The sequence below is a fragment of the Cygnus olor genome, chromosome 1 (assembly GCF_009769625.2).
Source record: "Cygnus olor isolate bCygOlo1 chromosome 1, bCygOlo1.pri.v2, whole genome shotgun sequence".
Lineage (NCBI taxonomy): Eukaryota > Metazoa > Chordata > Aves > Anseriformes > Anatidae > Cygnus > Cygnus olor.
The window spans coordinates 187298901-187318224 of NC_049169.1; the positions used below are offsets into that span (position 1 = coordinate 187298901).

At 41.7% G+C, this 19324-nt stretch overlaps 1 protein-coding gene across 1 annotated transcript in view; it reads left to right on the forward strand.

The window, feature by feature from the left end:
• The window catches only part of FLT1 (fms related receptor tyrosine kinase 1), a 114494-nt gene that overhangs the window by 12915 nt on the left and 82255 nt on the right, over nucleotides 1-19324 (forward strand). Inside the window, exons 2-4 of the mRNA XM_040543904.1 lie at nucleotides 2018-2114; nucleotides 2428-2648; nucleotides 11668-11792. Of these exons, the coding sequence (XP_040399838.1) occupies nucleotides 2018-2114; nucleotides 2428-2648; nucleotides 11668-11792 (443 nt within the window). The remainder of the gene's footprint in view (nucleotides 1-2017; nucleotides 2115-2427; nucleotides 2649-11667; nucleotides 11793-19324) is intronic.

Below are 19324 nucleotides of genomic sequence, written 5' to 3' on the forward strand. Positions count from 1 at the left end.
TGTTAGCAGTGGGAAGAGTATATAATTTCTAGTTAAAAGTATGATTGTCTAGACAAATCACAGAGGAAGTCTGTGTATTTGTACAGTATCAGCATTCAGTTTCTGTTATATTTGTGGTGAAGTTCAAAGAATTGCTTTGTTCTGAAAACTTGTTTTGCTCTTGCTTGAAGCCTGTTCAAGTGAGCTATAACTTAGTTTACATCTATGTTTAAGTGTACTCTTTAAATCTTCTTTTGTACAAGCATGGATGTTAGTACATACAGGAGCAGCATGACAGCCACAGCCACAGTAGGAAATACTTACTGACAAATGGAGCACAGCTGACGCTTCCAAAAAAGTTAAGTAAGAGCAGATGAGGGCCGTGCTTCCTTACCTTTTGTACCAAGTCTTCATAGTTTTAGCATCTCTCTCCAAAAATGTAGACTTGGCCTTTCTTGGACTGAACGAGTTCACATCTCAGGACAAAGTTTTGACATTCAGCAATAGACGTATCTTCAGATATGTCCTCAGATGCATATACTGCAGGGTGAAAGCTGCTGAATTTGGAGTAACTGACTTGGGAAAGTTTATACACTCAAAATTTAGTTGCTCACCGCAGCCAGAGGTGGTGTCTCAAAGTTCCTTCTACAGTCAATGAAAAGAGAGAGGCCTTTCCAAAGGTGATTCATAGCAGCCACACAAGGATTAGTGATGTCTACTGTGTTTGGTACATACAGCTGTTCATATTCAGCTGTGGTAGGCATCTCTTAGAAGTGCTTAAAATAACTAAACTCAAACTGTGCTTGACTGCGTTGTAGGGGAAAATCCGCAGTACCCTTGTTTACACGATGCTGCTTCTCTCATATGTTGACAATGAAATACTTTCTCTTGGAGTAAAGTGATCTGGGGCACTCCTTGATCTTCTCTCACAATACTCAAATCTTCACAAATTGCATTTGGGGTTCAGATTTAGACTTAAACTGGTTTTCAATGTTTCAAAATATTTTCTTATGTTCCTCGCTTCTGGAACACTTTGCTGTTGGTGCGAGGGCAGTGGGATCAAGGACTGTTTCTTCTCTAAGGCATGCCTTTCTGTCTGCTTGACACAAAAGCTTTTCTGGCCATAGCCCGTTATGGTGCAAAGATAAGACATTACGCCTTTCTAGCACTTGCTGGTTTAATGCAAGGAAAGGTCCTGTGGTCCTTTAGACTTCTGACCATGATGCTTTTTCATAGACTTCCTAAAAATTGCCTTCACATCACTTGTGATAAACCTGCCTCAATGTTTCAAACATCCTAAGCCACCCTGCATTATACTGGGTACCCAGGGTGTCACCCATCACACCAGAATGGTCTGGCCATGACTGGGGCCTTGTTGGCCCCAATAAGCAATGGGTCTGATCTGGAGGGTGCCTTGAAGTTTTACTTAAAATTTACTGCAGAGCTGTCCAGTTGCCTTTTGACACCACTTTACCATAGGGAAGCCTGAAGCTAATGAGAGACTTTAGGTAACAGTGCTTTGGTCAGGAAGGGAAGGTCCTGAATCCACTTTGCCTCCTTCCAAAGCAGTTCCAGCTTTGCAGTGAGTTTTCTGAGTGAGAGTTCTGTATCTCAGAGGTCAATATGTGGCTCTTGCTGTGATTGTGTCTGTCTTTTGCCCTTCCCATTCAAGCGGCTGCCATGGTAGTGCTTCCTAAGGAAATGCAGCAGCAGTGCTGCAGGACACACTTCCCTGGCTAGGTGTGCAGCCACAAGGTCCTGAGCTTCATGGTACACTCAGCGAACAACTTGAGAGCAATGTTGTTGACCAAAACTTGCATGGCTTCCATTTCTTCTTTATTTCCTGAGTAATTCTCATTAGAAAGGATATCAGCCCTGAGTCAGGACAGCAGGATTTTGCCCAGAGAAAAGGTGTATGTGTGGTGAGGGGGGCATGCCTTTGCTTTGCTTTCTCCTTCCAGTATAACATCATAAATGTGAGCAGATTGGGAGCTGGATGATTCGTCATTGTTAATGACTTTCTTCTTTGTTTTTCTAGGATCTAGTTCAGGATCAAAATTAAAAGTTCCTGAGCTGAGCATAAATGGCACACAGCATGTTGTTCAAGCAGGCCAGACTTTAAATCTCACATGCAGGTAACCAGCTGAGCTGGCTTCTGATAATTTGGCTGGGAATTCATACACCTGATACAAAAAAAAAAAAAAAAAAAAAAAAAAAAGTAACTGAAATTAGAAAAAAATGAAACCTTATGTTGTGGGGAAAGGTGGGGAGTGAACTTCAATGGCAATTGTTTAGTAGTTCTTTGTTGTTTCTGTTGTTGTTTTTGGAAAACAAGATAAAAGAGAGCCCCAGAAATAGCCTGATATAATAAAAAAGAAAGCTTGGGAACTGGAGCTATATAATTGCAGCCCAACATAATTGTTTCTGCTTCCTTATCTGTATTTGCAGGGGGGAAATGGTTCATTCATGGTCTTTGCCTGAAACTCTAAGTAAGGACAGCAAAAGGCTGAAAGTAATTAAGTATGCCTGTGGAAGGAATGGGAAGCAGTCCTGCAGCAGTCTGACCTTGAGCAGAACTCAAGCAAGTGACACTGGAAACTATAGCTGCAAATACCCAACAAGTGCAGCGAAAAAGAAGAAGGAATCTACGGTCTACGTATTTATTAATGGTAAGATCGTGTTTTTTAACACTTCTTGGTACTTTCATTTCAGTACAGCAAAATGGATAAAAATGAACATCAGCTGTGGTTAAATACAGGGTTTTGAATGATATTTTCGTCCTTGGAAAATGTCATGTTAATTTACCAATTTATGTATAAAACCTGCTTTCTCAGAGCTTCCAAATGCAAATGCTAGTGTTTTCTCTGTTACAAAAAAAAAAAAAAAATGAAGAAGGAAAAAGACCAAATCCAGCCAGTCCCCTGGAGTAACTAGAACTCCACATAGAAGTAGACTAGAAGTGACTTTGTGTAATGGGTATTATAGAAATCATATCTTAATCCAACGATGACTGATGAAAACCATTTTTCTGGTGCAACGTCCACTTCAACCTGTCTGTATAAGACTGTACATTTCCAGACAGCTGATGGACACCAAAACTGTCTTGCTAGATCACTGAATTTTCTCATGCTGTAGAAAATTAATATTTGCATGCAAGTCACATTCATAAAAGTACTCTGCAGTTCATGTTACACCAATTGTAAAAATCTAGAATAATTGGATTCAAACCAAATACAGAATTGTCTTCAGCAAACAAGTACTGTGCAATATATGGGAAATGCTGGAATTAGGTCAGTTAGGCTATAACAGAAATTACTTTTTGATCCTGTTTTCTTCCAGGATATCAATCAGATTCTTCTCAAAACAGCTCAATAAAAACAATAATAAGGGAAGAAATTATAAACCCTTTAGGTTTTTCATTCAATTTTGTATTATAGCTTGTCTTGATTTTTACAGCAGAAAGTTAATAGGTTACTGTGAGGTATCAGGATTCACAGATTTTGGAAGCCTGTGTTAGAGAGAATGTGCAACTGGAACTTTTCCAAATGATGCGTCTGCTGCTTCTAATGAGTTCTCATCAGAGTGAATTAGCCTTTGTTTTCATTCTGTGACACAAAGAGTGGGACTGGTGCTATGGAAAAACAGAATGAAGTGGACCTTTCACTGCGGTGACAGAAAATAAAATAGCTCTCCCATTATTTGTGTTGCCTTACTGAGAATTATTGAACAATTCATGCTGTTCATCCAACTTTGCTTCATCTGGAATACGCCACAGAGTATTTTCCTCACCCAGCTATTTACCTGTAATCCTCTGGATATCCAACTACTGGTGCATACAAGGAAGCGTGATGGAAGTAGCAGGTTATTAACTTAGCAATCAACATTTACCACTGCCTAGGAAAAATTACAATGTGCTTGGATGACTTTTTTTGAGTTTCCCATCCTGGGACCTTCTTGAACCTATCATCTTGGATCACATCTTTAGCTGAGATCTACCCACAGTCCTCTCTGTTCACCACACGAGAAGAGCAAGGATGATAGTGAACTTGACCGAGAACCTCTCTGCTAAACCTTCTGTAGGATATATTATATGAGATTCCTTCATGTTCCCTTGGTCTCTTTCCCGTTTGAAGTGCTAATTTTTCTGGATCCTGAATTATTGCAAATGGAAGACACAATCAGTCGTCCTAACTCTTCACTGCTTCCTGAGCTGTATGTGGCTTCTTTGCACCTGACAGATAGCCTTAATCAGATATATGTGAATCGGCTAATCTGCCTAACTCACATGTCAGAAAAGAAGCAAGTCATTAGAGAATAGTTTTTGGTCAACCCCTACCTTCCCCCAAATCAGTTAAAGATAAGATAAAGTGCCTGAGTGCCTTAATTATGTTGATTTTTCAAGGACAGTTATTAAATGTTGATGTTGGTGTTGAAATAGGCTTAGACTGTGTTTTTCATCCTACTTGACTTGCCAAAAAGGGATAATCCTGTATTAAGCTTAGACGTCTTCAGCTTCTTAATTTTCAGAATTTGACAATCTTTTTGTTTGAAAGCCAATTTCTTAACAGTTAAATGTTGATTGTGTCCTACTAAGGACATATAAAAGTATGGTAATCTACTGATGACAAGGGAGGCTGTGATGTAGCTGCTCATATATGGACAGTTGAAAGTGTCACTCTGTCCCAAGATGAGGAAAGGTGTATTGGTCCTTCAAAATTTTACAACTTCAGGAAGAAATATCGAGTAGATTGAAAAGAAACAAGATTCAGAGTACCGAAACTCATACTTTCTGATCAGTGTAGCACTAGCATTGGAAAGAAAATACATAAGGAATCTCTTAAAATAAGTTAATGTTTCTGTGAACACACAGGACTTTGATTACCTGGTTTGAGTGGGGTGAAAATGAGAAAAGAAAACGCTCTGTCAAGACTAACTTTCTTGAGTTTAGTTTTATCTTAAAGGGATTTGTGGGTGCTTAGGAAATAAACATTTGTAAAATTTGAATCCCTCCCAGTTTTGTATTGTTTCCTGTAGCAGGACGTTGTGTCAGTCCATTTCCCATATTAGCTGCATGTGGATCACCAAGGTGCCTGTTTCCCATGTCTTAGTATGCTGCAGATGAGAACAAATAGTTACTATTTACAAACACAGAATCCAAATCAGGAAAGCTGATATTGTTTGTACAGGAAGTCATCACTTATTGTTTCAAAAATGATATTCATTTCCGTAATTAGAGTGATACTGAAAATGAACTGGATAAAATTAATTAAATAAATAAAGAATTAATAAACCCAGTAAGTCCTTTGGTTTTGAAATGAGAGCATGCTATTGTAGAAGATGAGCTTCTACAGGTAAAAATAAGATGCAAGATGATGAGAAGGAGACTGCAAATCTCAAGGTCCCCTGGACGATTTAAAGCATTTCTGAAATGTGGAGTTTGGGTGCTCAAGAACTTGCAGGCTGGTGACTTTTCTTTCAGGAGCTAGTCCTAACACCACCCTTCTTTCAGCTGGAGAGGTCACTGCTGAGTTGCACAGGGGAGTGAGTGTGCAGTGTGCCCTGCAGCAACTCTTGACCACACACAGCTCAGGAATTGAGACATCAAGCGAGGGAAATGAATTCTCTCAAGAGCCTTGGACTTTGCTCTAAGAAAACTGATGTCCTGACTTCCACCATGAGCCATGGGAAAAATCTGAGTTGAAGCATATGCCTCTTTGCCAATTTATCCACTGTCGCAGACCCAGAACTGTTTTGTTACACAATTGCAGCCTGGAAGTTAAATGGAAAGATTTGTAATGAATAGTGACTGCATACATTGGAGTAAGACGCAGGGAATTTTCTGCTTGGAGAGAGATCATTATGGAATAAAGACATTTAAGAAACACCAGACTATCAGCAGGCTATTTTGAAACCTACACAGACTTCCCTAGGGACAGTCCTAAGGCTTTTCTTTCTGTCTGCCTTTGTTCCGGTAGCTCCAAGACACTCTTATCCAGTTGCTGGAGCTCATTCATTTTCTTTCGTCTTCAAGAATGTGCAGGCCTCTTCATTCTCTACTCTCATCTCTTTCTTCCTTTGCCTTTGATCACCTGTTCCCATGGTACAACAGAGAAAAGCAAATAAGTTCAATTACATTAATATAACAAGCTTAGATTTTTGTGGGAATTTAAACAAAATTGGATTCGAGTTTAAACATTGCTATTTCCTGTGATGAAGATAGCTTTCAGCTATTAATATACAAGAACAATGTTTTAGTTCTTCTGCAGCAGAGAATTTTTCTCTAAATGAAGTTGTACTTGACTTTAGGTATTAGCCCATTGCTTAGCCGCAGTTCTCCTTCTCCTTGTCTCTCCTCACACTCCCATGGTGCATATCATCTGACCACACACTTTTCGTTGTAAAGTGATACATTTACTGGTTCTTCAAATGATCACCATTTAAAACATTCTGTTTTAAAAACAGACCTTTGTGCTAAGTCAGTTTTCTGTTCTCTTTCCATACTTAACAGAGAGAAAAAAGTACCTTTTTTCTCCAAAACGAAAATGTCTCCAAATGTCATTTCTCCAAAATGACAGCCCAAAATGAAGGGCTTTAGCATCATTGAATGCTTCAAAATGTAAGCTTTTGAAATGCCAAAACATCCGGGGATTCAAGTGCACTTTCAAACTCTAGAGTTGTATCCAGCAAGTGCTGGAAGTATGATGTCTCCTTGGGAGGTCCAGTTGTTGACAGCTAGCTGTATCCAGCCCCAGAACTGACATAGATTTAAAGTCTAGCTTTAATAGACTGACTCCTGAAACACCAAAGGTACCATTTTGCAGAACAGGGAGGGCATTAAAAGAGTTACCTGAAAGGGTCTCTAAGATCTAAGAAGCTTCAAAGTCAAAAGAAATCTGATTAAAACACTAGGAAGACAAAATATGTGGAAAGCTAACAGTAAAGGAGAATTTTTTCTTCTTTTTCCTTTTTCTTCTTCTTCTTCAGACGTAATGTACCAACAGATGAACCTGACAAGGCCTAGGAAACTCTTTCTCTTGTGCCTTTTCTCTGCCTTCGTTTTTGGCACAGTTCTAACTTATGAGCAGTGCTTTTTTGGCTTACGCTCTCAAAGTCATTGGTATGATAGCACTTCTATTATGAAAAGGAAACTAGTTGGAATTAAACTATGTTACAGCTGTATCAAGTATGTGGACACGTTTTTAGTGTCTAATGAGGTTCCTGTTAAAAAACAGAACCCTCTAAGAGCCTCTGACGTAAATCACCTATAATTGCTGTACTTTCGAGTAGTGTCATTGCGTGTATATGGACTTCACATCGCACTTCACTGTGTTGGGCAGAGCATGCATGGAAGCTTTGGCAGCATCAAAGGCTGCACACTCAGCTCTCTGAGGTCCTGTTTCCTCACCAAGCCTTATAGCTGCCACTGTAATGGAAATACATTTCCAAGATGACCCATCCTGAAGGAGGGATACAGCCAAAAAAGTGTTTCTAATGACTGTTAGCCGTTCTAGAGATAACTTTCTGAACATAGTAGTTACTGCACTGTGAATTTCCTGGTTAAAGTATTTTTTCTTAAGAGCTTTAACCACTTTTTAAATGTGTGATGGACCTACGTCAATGATAGCATGGTGTAACTAGCCTCAAAGGAAAACAAACAAACCCTGCCTAGAAATCATTGTACAATTATGCTAGCAATGCTTTGTCTCTGAATGTGCTCCAGTTATAAAGTATTCCCCTCCTTTTTATTTTTTTTCCCTGACTTCTGTGTTTATTAATTTATAGCTCTTGTTTTCCTTCAAGATTTAGAAATCATTTGTATTCAGAGAGAATTATTTTACAGGCTAAGAAGAGGGAAGAGTGGAAAAGCCCTTATTGCAGAAAGATGTTTTGCTTCCATGCATGCAAAATGGGATTGTTTTTCATAATGAACATAGACATCTACATGTGAGAAGGTTGAATAGGTGCCTTTCCTAGGGCTTGATTCATCTCACCATCAAACAGATGTCTAAACCAGGTCAGATGAATCCCATGCCAGAAAACCCCTGCTCTCCAGTATCTACACTGTTTGGCCACATAGCTCAGAGAAGGATGTATGTGTTTCAGATGTGTGAGGTGACATCCACTCTCAGTGTGCAAAGCTCTCCTTGAGTAACTTTTGAACAAGCCTATTAATTTAGCCAGGATAACAGTAATTAGTCAGGGTGAATCCCTGGAAAGGGAAGGGGAATTTGGCAGTTGGCCCATTAGGTTTAGCAAAGTTCACGTCTGTACTTTAGTGCATGTGCATGGGGGAAAAGACTGTTTGGGCTCTTTTAGCATGAAAAAAAAAAAAAAAGTTAATAGTGAGCCAGGTGTAAGTATAGGTATTTTGGAAGAGCTTTTTTGGACAAATTTGCAGAGATTTCAAGAAGCTCACACTTCCCTGCAGATATGTTTCTTCCTGCAGATGTATAAGTACTCTGACTTACATAGTTCAAGTTATAAAAAAAAAAAAAAAAGGCAAGAACAGTAGCTGAAGTGTGTAGAAAAAAAGCATGAGGCTCCCCATCTTTTCTGAATCTGACTTTTCAGTGTTGGCTTATTTAGTTGTTTGTGCAAAACCCATAAATAGCCTAGACAGGTTACTGATACCAGACATAATATTGCTTGTGTTAAGTCTCTTATCAAGTTTGTATCTGGCTGCCAACCAGCTTAATAAAAAGCTGCTATTTACGTTCTTTAACAATATAGCAAGTGACCTTCGGATTTTCTGATTTCTTGACTTCTTTTTGTGGTTTCATGTTGATTGTAAGTGAGAGATATTGTAAGGAACACAGTCAAACCAGCACACAGTCATTAATTCCAGGCACAATTAAAAATATTCTAAAGTGACTTTTAAAGCAACCTTTGGCATACGCAAACATTTTGGCAATCCCTCTTTCACCTCCTTACCCTTGCAAGCAGCTCTGAAACAAAACAAATAAATGAACAAAACCAAAAAAAGGAAGGTCAGCTCAGTCAGGTCTTGTACTCCAAATCCTGATGAAGCTGAATGTGTGACTTGGATGTGGTCTTCAAGACTGGTCAATGTACCATGTTCCTCTTATAGGTAGAGCTTTCTGAACACAAATGTGTGTGAAGCTGGCTCAAAGACTGCTGGGGTGGGAGGTTAGGTCGTCCTAGATGTTCTCCCAGCCAGCTGGTCAAGGAAGGCTGGCATTTACCTCCCCTCAGAAAGGAATTGGGAGGAAACGTAGCAGCAGCCACTGCCAATGGCTATGATGTGAGGGAAAGAGGAAAAAAGAAGCAAAGAGTGTTGTTATTTGAGGGGCAGAAGGATTCCACTTTGTTGGCATACCCTGCCCTGGTGCTGCTGTGGGTTCAGCTTGAACAGATCCTGGTCTTGAAGCACCGAAAATATCCACGTAAGGCCATTAAGGCAGAAGGAGAATAAAATCAAAGGGAATCAGGAAAAGCCTCCACACTCATTATGAAAACAAAACTGTGCTAGGAAACATGATGCGTATTCCTTTTAATCAAAAGCAGGAAGACATTTGGAGCACTTGGGGCCATCAATTGCCCTCCGGTCCGTGGCGGAAGTCCCTGGTGATGTCAATGGGAGCTCTGCACGCGAATTGTGGGGGCACGGAGTCAGCCCTTGGTGTCCTGGTGCCTTGGCATGCCATGGCAGGGAACGTAGCAAAGAAGGCTGTCGCCAAGATTTGAAGCCTACCAAGAGGAGCTGGGGCATTTTGTCCACTTTTATGCAGCACTTCATTGACTTCTTCAGGCGCAAATGCTAATTTCCATTGAAGAAGAAGGAAAAAAAAAAAAGCCTAAGCATGGTGTTTTGTGCTCATTTCCTGTCCCTGCCTTCGGATGGACAGGAATCCTGCAAGGTCTGAGCTGCACAGCCCCCGTGGCCTCGTTGTTGGCATCAGTCAGTGGTGACACTCTGTCTGCAGACAGCACCGGTAATCTCCAGAGCAGCTCTTCCTCGCACTTGTAATGATCTCGAGATTATGATACAGGAAACTACTTTGCAAAGCTTGCTGGTTTTGGGCAGGAGCTCTTAATTTTGTGACAAAGACGAACAAGTCTTCAGGGAGTTGTAAATCCGTTTGTCTGGTGATGTTAAGGGGCAGGTCACCTCTTCCACGGCTGCAGCCCCTGAAAAACAAAAAAGGTTCTTTTCACCATGCTACAAACAGGTTCATTCTTGGTCTTTCCTTGAATCGTATGGCAAAGGAAATGTTAGCCTAACAAGTTCTTAGGGTTTTTTTTATTACATGCGCATCCTCTATTACTCATAAGTTCCTTTTGCGATCTCGGTGGACATTTAACTCCTATTATTAAGTAAAACGCTGTGATAGTCTTTCATTTGAGAAAATTTGTGTAACAAATTCATTAAGCCTCTTTGGGAAAACTTTTTCAGTACATTTTTGTATATTTAAGATATTTGTCCTTAGGATTCTCCCCAGTATAAATTAGGGTGGAATTTGCTTTATTTCCTGTTTTATGTCTCAAACAAAAATATTTTTGCATATAATAAAAAGGATCTTAAGGGCAGAACAGTTTTATGACACTGGGAAGTGGAGATCATACTTCTGAAGGAGAAACGAAAGCAATGTATATAAAGAACCACTTGAGTGAACATAGGTCAACGTGCAGAATTCTGGGACCAGAGCTTTAGCAAAACACTACAATTTAAGGTTTTGTAAAGGGTCAATTCTTGCTAGCTTTACTTCTTTCTTTTCCAAGAAAGATTTCCATTGTTACTTGTAAGATTTTTGACTTAGTGAAAATAATAGGATTTGCCTGAAAAAACATTGGAGCTGTAGATAAGCATGGAATTGAGATCTAAATGTTCCACTTTTTCAGGAGTTAAAAGCCAGACCTTATGTGAATTTGGAGGTTGTCTATCTGAACTGTGAGTCAAACCAAACCTCCAGATCTCAACACCTGCAAAGAAGATTTGGAGCCTGAGTCAGTGGCTTGAGCCCCTCTTTGTTAACTGGTTCAAACAATAGCAGCAGCAATGTTCCTTGTTCCCAGCGCAAGCTATTTATGACAATGCCCTTTGTTAAAGAGATTGTTCAAGAGACGGTAAATTACTCTGCCAAGCTTTAGTTATTGAGTTGAACAGAATGAATGTTTTCCTGGCATTTTCATTTACCTTGTCATTTACAAAAGAGACATATAGGTATTGTGATAGTAGGAAGGAGAAGAATAGTTAACTCTTGCTAGTCCCTTTTCTGAGAGTACATGGTTGAAAATATGGCTGAATAATCGTAGTAGAGTCCTTCTCCTAGTGAAGTCAACATATATTTTTTTCCCATCGATTTCCTTGTTGAAGGCAGGAACATGTCCTGTGTAAGGGTTTCCTGATAAGAGAATTTCAGCTCATATCCCATAACTACTTCTCCTGAAATGTTCTGAAAATAAAACCACATCTCCCAGCAGTAGAGATGATGCTGTAATGAGAAAAAGGTACTTGAACTGCCCTGGAATTTAAAGGAGGTACCAAACTCCTGCTTTTGGTATTCTACTGAAGTTGTTTAGATGAAAGTAAACGAAGGAATAATTTGAGGATGATGTTTAGCTTTCATTATAAATAGGCTTGATCAGTGAAGCTGTATGCATCATTCCATTTCCCACACACTCTTGCAAAATTTCAGAAATTAACCTTTTCTTTTTCTTTTCCTGCAGATACAGGCAATCCATTTGTCGAGATGAACAGTGATATACCTAAAATAATACACATGACTGTGGGAAGAGAGATGATCATTCCATGCAGAGTCACAGCACCAAACACTGCTGTCACTTTAAAAAAGGTACTGCGATCCGAGGATACTCTGAAGGTGTTATTGCTGTTATGGATGCTGCTTCTTTGTTTTTGTTTGGTTTTGTTTACAGCTATTGTGGTGATTTTGGAACATTTAAACCATTTAGTTGTTTTTAAATGAGGTTCCTAGGTGTCACTGTGTTTAAAAATATTTCAACCTTGGAAGCTTCATGTCTTACACTGGATTTGAATTTTCTAAAGAAATTTAAGCTTTACATACCATTTCATTAAAGTTTCATCTTTATTAAAGTTTAACGTCTCAAGAGAAAGGTTTCTGAGACCCAGGAGGGAATTTCTTGTTAGGAGAAGAGATTTCCTCCCACTTCTTCCCCTGCTCTTCCTCCCCTTTCCTCTCCCCCTGTTATCTGGAATAGCCTGGAGATGTGCTGGGGCTGCACAAGGCATTTCTTCAAGACTTTGCCTGTTACCCCTCCCTCCAGCAACTTTGCTGCCTATTTTTCCATACAAATGCACTTATCAGACAGGGGATGGCTTCTCTTTGTAGGGCAACTTGCGCAGAGTTTGAGATGGTGTGAGCAGTTACAGAAAATCTAGATATTTTTCATGTTTTGGGAACATTTTTCATGTTTTCATTTCTTTCCTAAGTTGCTTGAGAGTTACTTGGAGAGCTAACTGGCCTTCATGTATGTAGTAAAGTATCTTGCACCAAGACAGAGAGGTGCCTCTTTTTTAAAGTTGCTTTGTTTGGCTTAAAAATTAGGCAGAGGTGCCAGTGATGTTTTGTTTATAACAGAAACAAACAGAAATCTGTGCATAGTAACATAAATGTTCAGCCTTGATATAAGGAAGAGATTTTTTTTTTTCTATAGAATAGCATGCAATTGCCAAACAATATCATTTTGCAATGCTTATCCAGATCAATAAAAGACTTTGATTCTTCTTTGACCATAGAGATTTACACCAGCCATGGATTCGGTCCCGTGTTTGAACTTGACATGGAGGTTTAAAAATTTTACCCAGCCTTTGTTAACATTGTGTTTTGCTAACATTGATACTGATTATACCTCAGTTTCCAGCTGCTAAATCACATGGAAGCAAGCTAAATGCAGAGAAAGGAAAGTAATCTGACCTAAGAAATGTATCTGCATGTATATACACAAACACACACACACAATTTTCTAGCAAGAACTGTGTCAGAGGTGGATGATGCACAAGATTCTGTGGCTATAGAATCAAAAGTAAATGAGGCTTGGCTTTTTATAAGGTGCAGGATGTAAAGCAAGAACTTATCTGGACATTGTAGTGTTGCATCTGAAATCTCAGCTTATTCAATTCCTAAATGAGAAAATTCCCGTCAGCATTCTTTCTTATGAAATAATGTAAAAGCAAACTTTTCTCCTTATTTGGAGGAGATTGAGGCATATCTACTGTCTTTTCTCATTATCGGCTTGCTTTTAGCTTGGGGTTGCAGTGTATGATGCATCTTTACACCATCAAAACCAGATGTAGTAATCTGGGAAGAAGAAAGAGGAGGTGGAGCCAAGTCTTGAAAGAAAGGATTGGTTGCTTACATGTTTTGCATTCCAGGAAAAAGAAATGTGTTCCCTAATTCATCCCAGAATTTCCTGAAGTATGTAAAATACAATGCATTACATCATATCTTACTTTATTTATCATCTGTGACACCCATGTATGAAGATTCCATCAAGTTTTTGCTCTCATAGCAATTAAGAGATGTGTTAAATGCGTTTCCCAGCTGCAGGCATACTGCTTCTGTAGAGCTGGCAAAAGCTATTCTGTGTTTTCCATTTAGCAATAAAGGAAGAAGTCAGTGTCCCCATAATGCAGTCCCCTGGAGCTGGAAAGAAAGACCCAGCTTTAGAGCCATTAGAATATGGAATATTTTTTGTAATATCTCTCTTCTCAAAGAACTCATTGGTAAAGTCACGTGAATACTGCCTCCAGCATTTTGTTCTTGTGAAAAGCACGTTCTTAGCAGTAGTGGACCAGTGTGGGAAAGTTTTATTATTCATTTTCAACATTACACATGGTTTTATTACTAAAACTGCATCTTTACATTGCTCGACCCTTTTGAGATACCGTGCTGTTCTAACTTCCAGGCTGAACGTCTCTACAAATTGTATGGTATAGCATGGTAATCATATGCAACATCTAAAAAGTCTTAAAAGTCAGGAAGGAAATGAGGATAAAACTTTTCATTCCTATTTGAAATCCAGCCTTCAGGTCCTATTACAATCTATATCTGCAACAGCTGGTGGCCCTTTCTATTCCTCACCATATGATGACCTGTAAAATCAATTAATTATTTTGCTATAATATTTAATAGAAAGATATCCAGAGCCTTTGAAACCATCACCCCTATCAATATGATTCTGGCAACCTCATTCAAGATCCCTAAAATATGATAAAATTTATTGCAACTAAGGTATGCACTTCCCTTGGTTCTTTGTTTGCTCTTGTCTTACTAAACAGAGAAAATATCTTCCTTTGGTACAATGATTTGATCCCTCTATTCACTCCCCATTTGGATTCTCTGTCATAAAATCAGCAATGCCCTTCATAGAAATAGAACTAAATGCGTTTCAGTACTAAATAAAAGGATTAAAAAATAATAATAAAAAAGGAACCCCAAGGATGCTGAGAGCCAGACACCTGGACAGTCTGATTCTTAATAATGCCACATCATCCTTCCCAAGCTGGTGGAAAGGGAAACAAGAAAGAAAAAGCAACCATTCAAGACTCTAATTATAGAATCACAGAATCGCAGGATGGTTTGGGTTGGAAGGGACCTTAAAGCCCACCCAGTCCCAAACCCCTGCCATGGGTAAGGACACCTCCCACCAGACCAGGTTGCCCAAAGCCCCATCCAGCCTGGCCTTGAGCACCTCCAGGGATGGGGCATCCACAGCTTCTCATCACGGAAACATGGTGGGACCACTCTCATGACTGGAGTGCTGCAATGTCTGGCTATAGACTCTTCAGAAGGGACAGGCAGCACAGAAGGGGTGGTGGTGTGGCTCTCTATGTTAGAGAGTGTTTTGATGTTGTGGAACTTGAGGCTGGGAATGATAAGGTTGAGTCTCTGTGGGTTACGATCAGTGGGAAGGCCAACAAGGCAAGCATCCTGGTGGGGGTCTGTTATAGACCGCCGAACCAGGATGAGGAGACGGATGAGGAGTTCTACAGGCAGCTGGCAGAAGTTGCAAAATCGTCAGCGCTTGTTCTCGTGGGGGACTTCAACTTCCCAGACATATCCTGTAAGCACAACACAGCCCAGAGGAAGCAGTCTAGGAGGTTTCTGGAGAGCGTGGAAGATAGCTTCCTGACACAGCTGGTTAGAGAGCCTAACAGGGGAGGTGCCCCGCTAGACCTTCTGTTCACAAACAGTGACGGACTGGTGGGAGATGTGGTGGTTGGGAGCTGTCTTGGGCAGAGTGACCACGAAATGGTAGAATTCTTTATTCTTGGCAAAGCCAGGAAGGGGATCAGTAAAACCGCTGTCTTGGACTTCCGGAGGGCTGAGTTTGAGCTGTTCAGGACACTGGTTGGCAGAGTCCCTTGGGAGGTGGTTCTCAAGGGCAGAGGAGTCCAGGAAGGCTGGTCACTCTTCAAGAAGGAAATCTTAATGGCTCAGGAGCAGTCTGTACCCACGTGCCCAAAGACGAGCTGGAGCAGAACAAGACTGGCCTAGCTGAACAGAGAGTTGTGGTTCGAGCTTAGGAGAAAAAAGAGGGTTTATAATCTTTGGAAAATAGGGCGGGCCACTCAGGAGGACTATAAGGCTGTTGCGAGGCTGTGCAGGGACAAAATTAGAAGGGTCAAAGCTCATCTGGAGCTCAATCTGGCTACTGCAGTTAAAGATAACAAAAAATGTTTTTACAAATACATCAACACCAAAAGGAGGACTAAGGAGAATCTCTTACTGGATGCGGGGGGAAACTTAGTTACAAGGGATGAGGAAAAAGCTGAGGTGCTTAATGCCTTCTTTGCCTCAGTCTTTAGCGGCAAAACCACTTGTTCTCTGGATACCCAGTACCCTGAGCTGGTGGAAGGGGACGGGGAGCAGGATGTGGCCCTCACCATCCACGAGGAAATGGTTGGCGACCTGCTACAGCACTTGGATGTACGCAAGTCGATGGGGCTGGATGGGATCCACCCGAGGGTACTGAGAGAACTGGCGGAGGAGCTGGCCAAGCCACTTTCCATCATTTATTGGCAGTCCTGGCTATCAGGAGAGGTCCCAGTCAACTGGCGGCTAGCAAACGTGACGCCCATCTACAAGAAGGGCCAGAGGGTAGACCTGGGGAACTATAGGCCTGTTAGTTTGTCCTCAGTGCCAGGGAAGCTCATGGAGCAGATTATCTTGAGTGTCATCACGCGGCACTTACAGGGCAACCAGGTGATCAGGCCCAGTCAGCATGGGTTTATGAAGGGCAGGTCCTGCTTGATGAACCTGATCTCCTTCTATGACAAAGTGACACGCTTAGTGGATGAGGGGAAGGCTGTGGATGTGGTCTACCTTGACTTCGGTAAGGCTTTTGATACCATTTCCCACAACATTCTCCTCAAAAAACTGGCTGCTCGTGGCTTGGACTGGCGTACGCTTCATTGGGTTAAAAACTGGCTTGATAGCCGGGCCCAAAGGTTGTGGTGAATGGAGTCAAATCCAGTTGGAGGCCGGTCACTAGTGGAGTCCCCCAGGGCTCAGTGCTGGGGCCAGTCCTCTTCAATATCTTTATCAATGATCTGAATGAGGGGATTGAGTGCACTCTCAGTAAGTTTGCAGACGACACCAAGTTAGGTGCGTGTGTCGATCTGCTCAAGGGTAGGAAGGCTCTGCAGGAAGATCTGGATAGGCTGGAGCGATGGGCTGAGGTCAACTGTATGAAGTTCAACAAGGCCAAGTGCCGGGTCCTGCACCTGGGGCGCAACAACCCCAAGCAGCGCTACAGGCTGGGAGATGAGTGGTTGGAAAGCTGCCTGGCAGAGAAGGACTTGGGAGTACTGGTTGATAGTCGGCTGAATATGAGCCAGCAGTGTGCTCAGGTGGCCAAGAAGGCCAACAGCATCCTGGCTTGTATAAGAAGCAGTGTGGCCAGCAGGTCTAGGGAAGTGATTGTCCCCCTGTACTCGGCTCTGGTGAGGCCTCACCTCGAGTACTGTGTTCAGTTTTGGGCCCCTTGCTACAAGAAGGACGTCGAGGTGCTCGAGAGAGTCCAGAGAAGGGCGACGAGGCTGGTGTGGGGTCTGGAGAACAAGTCTTACGAGGAGCGGCTGAGGGAGCTGGGATTGTTCAGCCTTGAGAAGAGGAGGCTCAGGGGCGACCTTATCGCTCTCTATAGGTACCTTAAAGGAGGCTGTAGTGAGGTGGAGGTTGGTCTATTCTCCCATGTGCCTGGTGACAGGACGAGGGGGAATGGGCTAAAGTTGTGCCAGGGGAGGTTTAGGTTGGATATTAGGAAGAACTTCTTTACTGAAAGGGTTGTTAGGCGTTGGAATGGGCTGCCCAGGGAAGTGGTTGAGTCACCATCCCTGGAGGTCTTTAAGAGATGTTTAGATGTAGAGCTTAGTGATATGGTTTAGTGGAGGACTTCTTAGTGGTAGGTAAGAGGTTGGACTGGGTGATCTTGGAGGTCTCTTCCAACCTAGACGATTCTGTGATTCTCTGGGCAGCCTGTTCCAGTGCCTAATATTCCAGTGCCTAATGTACATTTTTTGCTATACTTTCAGCTGGCTCTTTCCAACACAATCTGTCTTTGGAGATGTGGGGAACCAAAACATGACTATGTACTCTTGACCATATGTCTTGACCCAAAACCTGGTGGTAGTACTATGTTAATGCCACTTGGAACCAAAAAGGTTCAGTGGCCAGTGCTGAGCAAAGAAGGAGGCACAGGCTGTGCCAAGAGAAACTGAAGTCTAGTTTGAAACAAAGAAGGTTTCAAAGAAACGAAGTTCAACACTGCTGTGGGAGCCACAGCGTTGTGGCTCATGCAGATAAGCATGTAGACAGTAAATTCCAGTTTACTGCAGCCATCACAACAAACTGCTTCTCTGAATGCCTCTCACTATCTGCTGGTACCCATCTGTAACCTATTATTTCAGCTGGTTTTATCCTCTGCTGTTTCAATGGAGATGGTGCTGTTCCAGCACAAAGTTGCTTCACGGATTTTCTGCTTCTGTCTGTGATGACCAAATGCCCAAGTTTTTTGACAAGGTCCTGACCTGCTTGGCCCTGCCTTGGTATTGGCGTGGACCAGGTGACCTCCAGAGGTCCCTTCCAACCTCAATTACTGTGTGGTTCTGTCATCCTCGTCCTGTACCATCCATGCAGTAATAGTCACAGTGATGATGCCATATCACTAGGTGGTGGCCTACAAGCTGGTGTCTCTGCTTAGGGTGGAATAAAGCCCTAAATATTTCTCCAAGAGTGGGAAACAGGTCACCTGAAACAGTGGGGTGGCAGAAGAGAGCAGCGTGGAGGAGAGCTGGGTAAGAAGCAGACATAAGGAGGAAGGGTTGAGCTGTGAAGGGCCATGAGGGTGAACACCCAGCCTTTGCCCTGAAACAAAATCCTGGCATTTCTACCCCCTGAAATGGACTTGTTGTAGTATCTTGGTTTGGTACCTTTATATCTTCAGTATCTTAGCCAGAGAACAGCTATGCCATAAGGATCTTTTTCTAGTGTATGGACTTCAGTTTTCTAAAATTCTCCTTACAGCAACTGAAATGTGTCAGTTTGCACTTTTACACATGAGTGCATGCAACTTTTTATTCTCAAAGCCACAGGTGTACTTCTATCTGGTTTTTGGTGTTAGGCAAGTAAACTGTGCAGGTAAGGGTCTGCCTCCAGGGCAGGTGAGCTTGCTGGACACACAGACAACTGACAGCTTTCTATGTTGCAAATCATATGCAAACCATATTTATAAGCACTTTATTTCCAAGATCCATACGCTTCCTGGGTATTCTGGCTACTTTTCCTTTCCTCGAGCAAGACTAATACAAATTTGGTAATCCATCAATTAACTTATTAATGTGGAGTTGATTTATTCCCTGGGTAACATCAGTTTAGGCTCTGACTTGACTCTTTTTTTTCTTGTTATATATGAAAACCTATAAAGGAGTATGCTATGAAGCAGTTCAGCTTCTAACAAAGCAGCAGAGGATAAATCCAGCTGAAGCTCTTGAAAGCATAACTATGAACTAGTTAAACCAAAGCTTGGATATTTGTTTCATTTAGAGACAGGAATGGCAACAGAGCTCTTAGAGTCCAAGACATCGTTGAATGGTAGCCAGCAACGCTATAACGTAGTGGGCTTTCCTTGTGATTTACATGCTTATTATAAAATCTTATCAGCTGTTGTAAAGATGAGGAATTCTACCACAGCATTTTCACGCTCTCTGTAATTGTTGTCCATTTGATTCACCTTGCATTTCTGTCAGAGGAAATGGTGTGAGATGAGAGGAGGTGATCCCAAGGGCAGCTCGCAGTGTGTGCTGAGCAGGCAGCACAGAGGGTGCCGCGTTTCGGAGAAGCTG